This window comes from Gekko japonicus, unplaced genomic scaffold (genome assembly GCF_001447785.1).
Source record: "Gekko japonicus isolate JY-2015 unplaced genomic scaffold, Gekko_japonicus_V1.1 scaffold299, whole genome shotgun sequence".
NCBI classification, from domain to species: domain Eukaryota; kingdom Metazoa; phylum Chordata; class Lepidosauria; order Squamata; family Gekkonidae; genus Gekko; species Gekko japonicus.
In genome coordinates this window covers 546,439-558,687 of record NW_015170896.1, presented here as the reverse complement: position 1 = coordinate 558,687, position 12,249 = coordinate 546,439, and the positions used below count along the sequence as shown (strand labels likewise).

At 47.6% G+C, this 12,249-nt stretch overlaps 1 protein-coding gene across 6 annotated transcripts in view; it reads left to right on the top strand.

Annotated features, from left to right (window-relative positions):
• Nucleotides 1–2,777: 2,777 nt before the first annotated feature.
• The window catches only part of TEAD2 (TEA domain transcription factor 2), a 27,352-nt gene continuing 17,880 nt past the window's right edge, over nt 2,778–12,249 (top strand). For 3 of the 6 annotated variants that reach the window (XM_015418567.1, XM_015418568.1, XM_015418563.1), the window contains exons 1-2: nt 2,778–2,947; nt 10,702–10,906. In XM_015418567.1, the coding sequence (XP_015274053.1) occupies nt 10,759–10,906 (148 nt within the window). In that variant the 5' untranslated portion in view covers nt 2,778–2,947; nt 10,702–10,758. Of the gene's footprint in view, nt 2,948–3,030; nt 3,103–3,922; nt 3,995–10,701; nt 10,907–12,249 lie in introns of those variants that run through there. The other 3 variants (XM_015418564.1, XM_015418566.1, XM_015418565.1) reach the window with 3 other exon arrangements.

Sequence of the window (12,249 nt, the reverse complement as noted above, 5' to 3'; positions counted from 1 at the left end):
ATAGTTTTTAGGAAGTGGGTGGGACCAGCCAGGTTTTTGCCCTGCAAGACTTCTGATTTGGCTGTGCAGATTTTTTAAAATGTTGCTTTGGCAACTGCTGCCACCACAGCACAAGGACCTATATGTGTTACTAGCTGTGGTGTAGTGATTAAGAGCGGTGGAGTCTCATCTGGAGAACTGAATTCGATTCCCCACTCCTCACCATGAAGCCAGCTGGGTGACCTTGGGTCAGTCACAGCTCTTTCAGAGCTCTCTCAGCCCAAAAAATAAGTCTAGCTCGCCACCAAAGAGCTAGCACTTAAGGCTGCCAGACAATCTTTGGATCTCTTGGCTATACTACACCCAATGCCCTATGATAATTATTAATGATTATTGTGGCTGGCTTTGCTTCCAGCAGCAGCCGTTTTGTTGCTGCACCCACCCTGCCAATGTCAGAATTCCAAACGTGCCTGTAGGCTCAAAAAGGTTAGGCACCTCTGCACTACGAGATGTCTTTCTCTACTGGCTTTCCCTACCAGAAGAAAAGGTGGTGGGACTTTTAGGAGCCAATCCATAAATACCAGGGTTCCGTAAATGGAAGTGGTCTAGTGGCAGTTTTCTGAATTAAAATCAGTGGTCCGTATTACTCTCATTGCCCAAAATCAGGGCTATTTTTGGGCAGGGATGCACAGGAATGGAGTTCCGGCTGGCTCCTGCGTTGGCCACAGCCAGCAGGAACTCATTAGCATAATAGGCCACACCCAACAGCAGAAACTCATTAGGATTGGCTACAGTAGGGGTGTGTGGCCTAACATGCAAAGGAGTCCCTGCTACAAAAAAAGGCCCTGGGTTTTGACAACAAACAAGGTAAACAGAATAAGGAGCAAAAGGTGGGTGTGGCTGGATGACGACACTTTTGGCAACACAGGGCTGCGGCCTAATATGCTAATGAGCTGTGGTGGCAGGGTGTGGCCTAATATGCTAATGAGTTTCAGCTGTTGGGTGTGGCCTGTTATGCTAATGAGTTCCTGCTGGGCTTTTTCTACAAACAAAGCCCTGCCCAAAATCATGTACAAATAAGAGTAAAGATACTTCAGAGGAGCCCACACCCTGTCTTTCTGTGTGACTCATCACTGGGAACATGGCTCCTGATTGGGAGGAGGCAAGCTCAAAGCTGTTACTCATGCAGAGACACAACAGGCCCACTCCATCCGTGTGTAATTTTGCCAGCTCTCTGCATTTGGAGTGATGGAATGACCCAGTCATATCCAATGCACGGCAGCAGCCGATTACTGTCCCAGAACAAGATCTGACTATAAGAAGACCAGGCCCAGACCAGTGAAAAATGCACAAGACAGTCACCTCAAGGAAGGATTATTGGGGCTCTTTTAATTATTTAGGGTAACCAAGAGTCTTTGGGGCACCAGCTCACAAAAAACATAATAAGCATGCTGGTGACACAATGCTGCTGTTTTGGCTTCCACAGACTGACACAGCTTTCCCTCCTGGAATTTTTAAAAATCATTTATTCACTTCATTTCTACTCTGCCTGTCCCACGGAGACTCAGAGCAGATGACAGAAGTAGAAAACAATGCAACAAAGACAGCTATAAGAGATAAAACAAACTGCAATACAGCTGGATTACAAGATCAGAGACCAATGAGATAAGAGCAGGGTAATCCATCCAATAAGCAATTCAAGGAGGGAGAACGGTCTCATTTTTTTCAGACATCAAAGCTACAATCTGATTCCTTTTATTAAAAGGGCCCTGTTGAACAATTCTATTTTTCTGTCTCCCCTTTTTACTACCACTCTGTCCCCTTCAAAAGAATTCCTGCCTGAACCAGTCAGTTCCACACATTTTGCAGCAAGACATTCAATCGAAACAAAACGTGGCAGCCAGCCTGGCCTAAAACGAATAGTATTCCTTTTCACTGATTCACTGCACTTTCCCCTGTCATGACCACCCCGTCCCCCTTTTCAGAAGAAATCCCCTCCTGAATGCTTTCTTCCTTTGCTCAGGGTGGCCCAGTAGCAGCCTGGCCTGCCTTCGCTCATCTGAGCACCCCACACTCGGGGATGTAGTAAAAGGAAGAACAGGACTGCCCATTGGAAACAAAGGGAGGGACTTGAAGGCCCATTGGAAATAATGGAAGCCCAATGCCTAAATGAAGAAGAGGAGATTGGATTTATATCCCGCCCTTCACTTGGAGTCTCAGAGCAGCTTACAAACTCCTTTCCCTTCCCCTCCCCACAACAGACACCCTGCGAGGTGGGTGGGGCTGAGAGAGCTCTGACACAAACTGCTCTTTTTCAAGGACAGCTGTGCCAGAGCTTGTGACTGACCCAAGGCCACATCAGCAGGTGCAAGTGGAGGAGTGGGGAATCAAACCCGGGTCTCCCAGATTAGAGTCCTCGCACTTAACCACCCCACACCAAACTGTCTCTCTCAATGCGCCATTGTTTCGTTTACTTCCATCTGGGTATAACATTGGAGGCCTCTGAAGGAACCCAGCATTAGCTGAACTTCGCAAAGGTACTTATTTATCAGGGGCAGCCCCGGTTTACTTGGAAGTAAGCGATCTGAGCTCAGTGAGATTGATTTCTGCCTCCAGGCGCCCCGCTAGGCAACCCCTCCAAGGTTTCCAGTTTCTCCTCTCTCGGGCTTCCTTTCCTGGATAACCTTTTCCTGCCGGGGCAGCCTGTGTGCTCCAAGCTCCTCCCCTCGGCTCCCTGGGCTCCGCCTCTTCCCTCCGCCTCCTCCCCTGAAACTGACTCACTGCTGCCTAATTTAATTCCTCTGCCTCATTCCAGAGATTCCTGAGAAAAACTGTCACCTTTCCAAAATACCACGCAGGCCTGTTGCCGCTTCGCTCACAGCAGCACGTTCCAATTCTCCAGCCCTTCCCATTCCGACCCCAAGGAGCGGGCAGGATCTCCTTGGATAAGCCCAAATTAACCCTAAAGGTGAGGGAACGAAACTTTCGGTCTTTTCCCTTTCTCCCCCGGCTTCCCCTCCTCCACTTTTTTTTTTTATTATTTATTTAAAGAAAGCAAAGTTCAGAGAAAGTTTCTCCTCCATCCATCCAATCAAAGCTAAGCGCTTGGGGTATCTTCTGTAGGTAAGTATCCGTTTTTGTTTCTTTTTTTCCTTATCCCGTTTGGTTTCTGCTGCATCGCAACTTCCTTTGGGAGCAAGTTCTGGAAGGAAAGATTTCCGTTAAAAATGTGCGCCTAGCGAGGGAACTGTGGTTCGACTGGATTTGGAGGCAGAGGAGGAGAGACCTTTTGCTAACTTATCCCCCCCCCCCCTTCCCCTCGTGGGAAAGTTTAGATAACTGGATAAAGTGTTGCTTTTAAAAGGGGGTGGCCGATGGGAGGGGGCGTGTGTCGGCCGCAGGGATTTTTAAAATCAAAAGTCCGACGCCTGAAGGATTTTTCTCGATCTTATCTTTGAAGGTGCGCGTTGCAAAGACCTTTCCAAACTAAGGGGCGGGGGTTGATTTCTCACGGCTGGCTTTGCACGTGAATGGTCAACGGCTATGCGTGTTTCTGTTCTTAACGTATGCAAAGCGAAGGCCGGGGGTGTCGCACCTTTTAAAGGGCTCGGCTCGGGACTTTTGTCTTGGGAAGCGAAAACGGACTGCTAACCCTTTGCCTGTTATAGCAAGAGCGGCTTCCCATGGAGCCTGCGAGCCACCGCGTTGGCAAGGGCGATTTGGCGACATTTCCCAGCAAAGCTTATCCGTGTGCCTTGGCGCGTTAGGGAGTTTCCATGGAGGACGGGGCGGGTGGGTTTGCCCACCGTTTCACCTTTCCCGAGGTGGAGAAGTTTGCTGGCTTACTGCGAAGTTGCGTGCGCTGAACTTTCTTCCATCAGCCCCGGGTCGGATGGGCGCTCTCTCTTTCGTTGGGCCTGCCTGCTTTCCCCCTCTCCTCTCCGCCATCGGCCTCCCTTTCTGCACTTTCTAGGTGGACTTGGAGGCCCCTTTTCGCAGTGGGGCTTACTTCTGAGTAAGTACGCAGAAGGCACAGGCGAGCAGGCCCCCTCCCCCAAAGCCGGTTTTACGTATAGATGCGTACGGATAAGCATTGCTCGGAAATCGCCACGGTGTTAACCAGAAACAACAAAGGAAGGGTTTGTACAATACCAGGTCGGAGCACCTAGAACTGCACAGGCCCGGTTTAGGCAAAGCTCCAGTGAGACGTTTGGAAACGTTGGTTCTCTGCGCCCGTTACTGAGAAGAAACTTCGCCTGTTGTGTCTTCTTGGGAGGGGCACACCACAACTGGAGCCCTTTTGCTGCAACCACTTGGTGGCAACTGTTCTGGTATGGAGACTCAGAGTCTTAAATAAGAACCATCTGGCAAACGTAGAACATATCTGATCTATTAGGTTTATTTCTCTTCCCCCTCCTTCCATCACTGGTCCTTTATTACATTTATAAGTCCAAAAACTAAAAAAAAAAAAAATCTTGATAAAAGCTAGCTTTCTGGGAAAGGAAACTTCAGGAGCCCCCCTCCCCTCCTGGAAATGGCAAAAGCCTTTCCGTATTAAGTGCGTGTGCGGAGCTGTGATTGAATAGCGGATGGGATTGGGTGAGCAGCCATTGCGGGAGTTAAACTCTTGCGAACTTGCTCTGGTGTTCTGGTCCTTCCCGTCTGTGTTATCTGCAGGCAAGAGAGAGCTGGAAGGAAGGGGTGTGTGTATGAGCCAGAGAAAGGAGGAGAGACACTTGGCTGCAAGAGCCTCCATTTGCACAAGGCCTTGATGTGACTTGTTCCAAAAACAAACATGACCTTTCACATGCATGCATGAATTGCTCAAATTACAGGATGAAGCTGGGGCCCTTAACTGCTTTTTCGGAAAGTAGAGCAGGATGGCTCTTCTTTAACATCCCCCTATAGTTCTTGACTTTTACAAAATAAAAATGAAAGGAGTATGAGAAGCAAATCAAGACACTACAGCTTGTGGGATTTCAGATTTGGACTGGTGTCTGCAGCAAGAGGCCCTACAGCATGTCTCGCTTTTTAGAGTTAAAAACCAAATGTAAATCTACCTACCTTTGATTCCCCCCCCCCTCCTGAAAATTAAATTTTGCAGGTCCTTCAGGAACTCCCTGCCCCCCAAGTGCCCCCCAAGTGCAGATATAGATATCCGCACAGACGGGGGCACTTCACTATTAGATATATAGATTAGTTCATATAGTAAATAAGTCCACTGAAGAGTCAACCTTCATTGTTTATTAGACAGCATGCCCATTAAAATCATTTGGGAGACATCAGTAGCTCAAAGGACAGGGAGTTCCAGTATATGGTAGACTTGTTACTTGATCTCCATTTTCATGTTTGCTTGTTTGTTTGGCTTGGTTCCCTGGAGATTATTGTTTTCTTGCTGAAGGTGACTAGGCAAGTGGCTGTTTACAAGGCCATGTTACAGTGTTTTGGGAGCACGTATTGACAAAAAAAATGCATATGGCTCCAGTAATAATAAAATGAACATAAATACCAGTTCTTAACATTCTCAGTAGCAGGGCTATTTTTGGGCAGGAACGGAGTTCCAGCTGGCTCCCAAGTTGGCCACGCCCAGCAGGAACTCATTAGCATAATAGGCCACACCCAACAGCAGAAACCCATTAGGATTGGCTACATTAGGGGTGTGTGGCCTAACATGCAAAGGAGTTCCTGCTACAAAAAAGCCCTGGGTTTTGACAACAAACAAGGTAAACAGAATAACAAGCAAAAGGTGAGTGTGGCTGGATAACCACACTTCTGGTAACGTGGGGGTGCGGCCTAATGTGCTAATGAGCTGTGCTGTCAGGGGTGTGGCCCAATATGCTAATGAGTTCCTGCTGTTGGGTGTGGCCTATTATGCTAATGAGTTCCTGCTGGGCTTTTTCTATAAAAAGAGCCCTGCTCAGTAGCATTTTCATCTAATCATCTTTCCTCTACTTTGTAATATGGGGTATCTGATCTCCTCTCTCCTGTCATTGTTTCAGGGTTTTGGTGTACAGAGATGCCAGTACAACATGGTCAAAGTGAGATGCTAGAATTGATTTAGATCATGAAATGGAATGTGCCTGATTTCTGTGGCAAAACCCATCGGATGGTTTTATAAATTAGGTCTGATCATTATCACGGCTTAGAAAGTTTTTCTTCCAAACCACAAACCCTTCATGTCTTACATGCTATCACTGATAAAAATGCTTACCAGATAACTTTGAGTTTCCTTTGGCAAAATAAGGGCTGAAAAAACTCTACTGCTTTTGCTCCAAATCATTCTGTTAATGGTTTGGCTGTCAGATTAGAGATGTAGGGAGTCCTGGGTTCAAATGCCTCATTCATGGAAGCTTACTGGATGCCCTTGGGCTAGTCTTTCCCACACACTCAACGTAACCTACCTCACAAGGTTGTTGTGAGAATAAAGGGAATGAGGTGAACCATGTATGCCACCCTGAATTCCTTAAGGAAAAGGTGGGGAAGACGTAATAATTTCTAACATATATGTGAGCGGTTTTTGGAATTGCAGCAGATGAAATGTGAAAAAACCCCTAGGACACAGAGACTTCATGAAAGGCTTTGTGGATTTTATAAAGAGCAGTTTTCAAAATAACCTCGTCAGGGCACTTAAAGTCGATAACCAATGAAGAAGAAAGCCAGGGGGAAAGAATTCAGTTAACTTCTGTAAGTGCAATGTCCTTGGCCCAGTGCTGAGGAAGTTGGTGGTTATGATCAATCTTATGCTAGAGAAGCTTTGCTTCATAAAACGTTTTATCTGTCTGGAAAGTTCGCAGCTGTTGGGAGACCTGCAGGGGAACAGGAGAGGGAAGCGAAGGCCTAGTATTCTGGAGGAGGCGGGAGAGAAATCTGATCACAGATTAAAAAACCAACCTCCTTCCTGTCTTGAACAGGAGATGTAATCCATGCTGGACGGTTTCTTTGTCTAGCTTCTGCACGGCCTCCCCTCCCCCCCTTATTTGAACTGGAGTAACCAGACATTCAGCTGAGTTTGGCTTGTCAGGGAGCAGTGAAGGGGAAAGGGAGAGAGTCTCACCTGCTCTTCTCCCCCCCCCCCAAAAAAATCTGGTTTCTCTGGAAGAGACTTAATTAGTGTGCGCCCATTCCAAAAACAGCTTTTTGTTCTTCACAAAACTCTGTTTCAACCCTGCCCCTCCCCTTCAGTTGTTATACACTTGTGACTGTATTTGGCCTACTCCAGGAGTAGCTGAAAGGAGGCCTGTAAGGCCTAGTGCAGTGGTGGCGAACCTATGGCACGGGTGCCAGAGGTGGCACTCAGAGCCCTCTCTGTGGGCACGCATGCCGTCGCCCCAGCCAGGCCCAGACCATCATTAAAGTGTTGAATTCTCTGTCAAATAATTTTAAGTAAATGAAAGATCATATTAAGTTAATGTTTGAGTTGTTTTTTCTAAAGTAAAACCTCAGTAGTCAGGTTAAATTGCCGTGTTGGCACTTTGCGATAAATAAGTGGGTTTTGGGTCGCAGTTTGGGCACTCGGTCTCTAAAAGGTTCGCCATCACTGGCCTAGTGCGTTCAGGAGCTTTTGACCCCAGCATAGTTTGTTGATACTGAGGACCCCACCACAGTGGGGCCACCATCATACGCTTCCCAGTAACAGCTGGACTAGGCTAATAAAATAGGGTTGCCAGCCTCCAGGTAGTGGCTGGAGATCTGCAGGAATTACAACGGATCTCCAGGCGACAGATCAGCTCACCTGGAGAAAATGGCCGCTTTGGAGGGGGGACTCTGTGGTGTTATACCCCATTGATGTCCCTCCCTCAAACCCTGCCTTTCTCAGGCTCCAGCCCCAAATCTCCAGGTGTTTCCCAATCCCAACCTGGAGCTGGCAACCCGACCTAATAAATCATTCTACATGAAGTTGCCTTTGACAAGTTCTCAGAAGTTTCCATTTATTAGAGAGAAAAGCTACTCAGTTGCTATCTGAGGCACCTTCCATCTTCGGTGGCTACCCCCATTGTTTTTTAAATCCCATTTTCCTGGTCGTTGTCTCACAAAGTGGCATAGGTCAGTCAAGAAAGACACAGGACTGTGCTGGCTTGGGATACTCCTGGAGGTGGTTTCCAAGGAGGGTGAAGTTTAGGGAGGTGAGAGAGCTCAGCTGGGATGCAAGGTCATATAGCGTCCTCTCTCCAAAGCTGCCATTTTCTCTAAGGGAACTAATCTCTAGATAGTCTGGAGATCAGTGGAACTTCAGGGAGAAATTCGGTTCCTGCTGAGGTTGCTAGGTCCTCCCTGGCCACTGGTGGGGGATGAGAGGCTGTAGGTTTGCCAGGTCCAGGTTGGGGAACTCCTGGAGTTTGGGGGATGGAGCCTGTGGAGGACAGGGACCTCAGTGGGGTACAATGACATGGAGTCCAACCTCCTAAGAGCATCCATTTTCTCCAGGGGAACTGATCTGTGTAGTCTGGAGATGATTTGTAATTCCAGGGGATTCCCCAGGTCCTGCCTGGAGGCTGGCATCCTCCCTGTCCAGAGGTTGGTGATTCTAAAGATTGCCCTCAGTCCTACAGTCTAAGGCATACAAAAAGTGGGGTTGAGAGGAAAGGTAAAGGAGAATGATCAGTTGGGTGGGATTTATATATAACTGGACCAGGTTGATCTTTCCTTGGTGATGGTCTTGCTTGGGTGAAAGTGGTGGAACTGTTCTTTGTTAGATATTAGTTTCATGAACTTTCTAAAAGCTTCATAAATATATTAGCATCTAGGCACAAATTCACAGTGCTGGTTTCACCTTTCTGTCAGGTGGAAATGCACGACAGGGTCTCCTTGGTGGTGGTGTCAAGACTGCGCAGTGCCCTCCTCCAGGAAGCCTGTTTGGCTCCCGGTTGGGCAGTTTTTTGGAAGGCAGTTAAGAAACATCTGTTTAATCAGCCCTGTGGCTTTCTGTTAATCTGGCCATTGTTTTCATGGTCTTGTAGCCAGAGCTCCCTCTAAGCTGTGGAGTCCTGTGAGCAAAAGTTCTACTTTGTGAGCGACTGGCATGAAAGTTGTGAGCGAGCAGTTTGGCTGCTGCATAAATCAGTTTGCTCTGGAGCCATCCCTTCCTGAGCAAAGGCAAAAATGTGTGAACCAGAGGCTAAAAAGTTGTGAGCTAGCTCGCACTAACTCAGCTTAGAGGGAACATTGCTTGTAGCTGTTTCTTTGTGACTGTTCTGTTTTTGTCGCTTTAACATTGTGCAAACCGCCTTGGAGATAAGTTATTGAGCGGCAGGATATAAACGTTTCAAATAAACAGTACGCTTGGTTGACTTTCTTTCCAAGTGCTACATAAGGAGGGGGTTCTTGAACCTTCTCCCCACCCTGCATGTGAGCTGTAGCAAGGGCTGTTCAGCGTTCTTCCCTCATACACATCAGCTTCTCAGTGGTGTGTTTGTGAAGGACCAGAAAGGCAGAGAGGAATGTGCAGCTGAAGTGCGTTTTGAGAGGGCCCTGTGCTAGCCACATGGGAGATGCAAAGGTTAAAGGGCCCTTTTCCTACAAGGAGGCCCGGAGGATGTATTAAAGAGCCCCCTTTCTCTCAGCTAAGGGAGAGAGTGGGTGAAGCCAACATCACTGGGCCTTCGACAATATGATCCCTGTTAAAATTTAGTTGCCAACCGAGGCCCTCACAAAGGCAGCCAGTGTGTTATTTTTCACAGCGAACAAAGTGCTGGGTAGAAGGGGCCTGAGTTCAAATCCCTGCTCAGCCATGAATCTTGCTAACCCCTTGTGCTAGTCACAACGCCTAACCCACCTCACAAGACTGTTGCTAGGATACATTTATATCACCCTGATTCAAGGGACTTCCTCAAGCAGTGTGGAAGTTCTGACTCCTCACCAGTTACCCGTACTTCTTCACACTGTTTATGAGTCTCCTCAGGTTAAAAAAAGGGGGGGTGGATCTGTTAAAGGGAAAACAAGTTTAAAACCCCCTTCGGTTTATAGAAACTGGTTCTGCAGTCCTTTGGATTCTGGCTGTAATATCTGTGCTTGCCTGTGGAAAACTTTTTTTTTACTTGTGAACATGCAATTATTTTGTTTATTTACGCAAACAGGGGATGTTTGTTCCTTTGTGCTCTGGCTGTGAATTTTGCTAGGCCAGTCTTGCAGAGAGAATGTTATACTAGATGGGCTTTTGGCCAGACCCAGCCAGAAGATTTTTATACTGTTTGATGAACAAGTAACATAGGAAGGCAGAGGTCTGTAGGACGCAGCCGTGCCCTGCCAAGGATTCACTCACGAAAACAATAGAAATCGTCAGTATGGGTAGCCAGATGAACTGCCTCCCACAAGGTTAAAAAAAGAATCATGCTGAGAGCCAGTTTGGTGTAGTGGTTAAGTGCGCGGACTCTAATCTGGGAGAACCGGGTTTGATTCCCTACTCCTCCACTTGCATCTGGCTGGATGACCTTGGGCAAGCCGTAGTTCTGATAAGAGCTGTTCTTGAAAAAACAGCAGTTTCTGTCAAGAGCTCTCTCAGCCCCACCTACCTCACAGGGTGTCTGTTGTGAGGAGGGGAAGGGAAAGGAGTTTGTAAGCCGCTCTGAGACACCTTTGGGTAGTGAAGGGCAGGGTATAAATCCAATCTCCTCCTCTTCTTCTTCTTCTTCAAAAGTGCAAAGCCCTTGTTTCGACAACTCATTGGGGTCGACTCTGTATCCCCAAATGCCAACTGTGGTGCGTCCTCTGCTTGCTGTCTTTCAGGTATTCTTCCTGCCTGACACCATAGAGACCAGTGCGAGGGCCAGCCCCTCCCAGGAGATGGGGGATGCTGGTGAGAAGGGTCTGGACAACGATGCGGAAGGGGTCTGGAGCCCTGACATTGAACAGAGTTTCCAAGAGGCGCTGGCAATCTACCCACCTTGCGGGAGACGCAAGATCATTCTGTCAGATGAGGGGAAGATGTATGGTATGTGGGACTCACTAGCCGCTTCATTGTGCCTTGCCTCCCTTCCCAGGGGAAAATCATCATGGGAATGAGAGAACAGGTTAAAAAACAGCGGGCTTTAAAATACAAAGAAGACTCTTTCTAGCTTCTAGAACAGTGGTGGCGAACCTATGGCACGGGTGCCAGAGGTGGCACTCAGAGCCCTCTCCGTGGGCACGTGTGCCATCGCCCCAGCCAGGCCCAGACCATCATAAAAGTGCCGAATTCTCTGCCAAATAATTTTAAGTAAATGAAAGCATTTGGGATTGCTTTCCTTACTTTGTTTGGATCATCTTAAGTTAATGTATGAGTGGTTTTTTTCTAAACTAAAACCTCAGTATTCAGGTTGAATTGCCGTGTTGGCACGTTGCGATAAATAAGTGGGTTTTGGGTCGCAGTTTGGGCACTCGGTCTCTAAAAGGTTCGCCATCACTGTTCTAGAAAGTGCAGCTGCTACAAGTGCTGTGCTGTAGGAAGGCATTGCTTAAGGTATTTGCTGCTTATAGCGTCTGGAGGGAGAAGCAGGTCAGCCCCATATGCAGCCTTTTTAAGTCAATGCTGTATTAGGCTGGGTTGTACCGTGCGGGGTGGCTGTGGCTCAGCAGCAGAGCATCTGCTTTGCGTATAGAAGGTCCCAAGTTCAATTCCCGCATTTCCAGTTCAAAGGATAAGGTGAGTGTGAAAGACCTCTGCTTGAGTACCTGCAGAGCCACTGCCAGCGAGAGCAGAAGAGTCTGACTTTGAGAGACCAGTCAGTAGTCTGACCTGACAGTCTGTGAGCCGGCGTGGGGTACGGGTTAAGAAGAGCGGCAGGCTCTCATCATCTGGGTTTGATTCCCCCACTCCTCCTCCACATGGAGCCAGCTGGGTGACCTTTGGTCAGGCACAGCTCTCTCAGAGCGCTCTCAACCCCACCTACCTCACAAGGTGCCCGTCGTGGGGAGAGGAAGGGAAGGCGATTGGAAGCTGCTCCGAGACTCCTTTGGGTAGTGAAGGGCGGGGTATGAAGCCAACTCTTCTTCTCAAGTATAAAGCAGCTGTGTGGGTTCATGTCGAGGCCACGCCAGAGTAGAGATGTGAAGGCCCGGAAAAATTCGGGGGGGGAAACAGTTTTTTTCCTGAAGTCGTTTTGGTTTTTTCCAAAAAATTGGAAACATTGAAAAAAGGAAAGAAAAGGGGAAAAAATTTATTATGGAACGTTTTATTTTAACATGATGAATAAAATATTATAAGACAAGGTGTTCAAATATTTTCCAAATCATTTCTAATATATATATATATATAGTATCAGATTGATCTAATTTCTGTGCACTGAGGACAAGCAA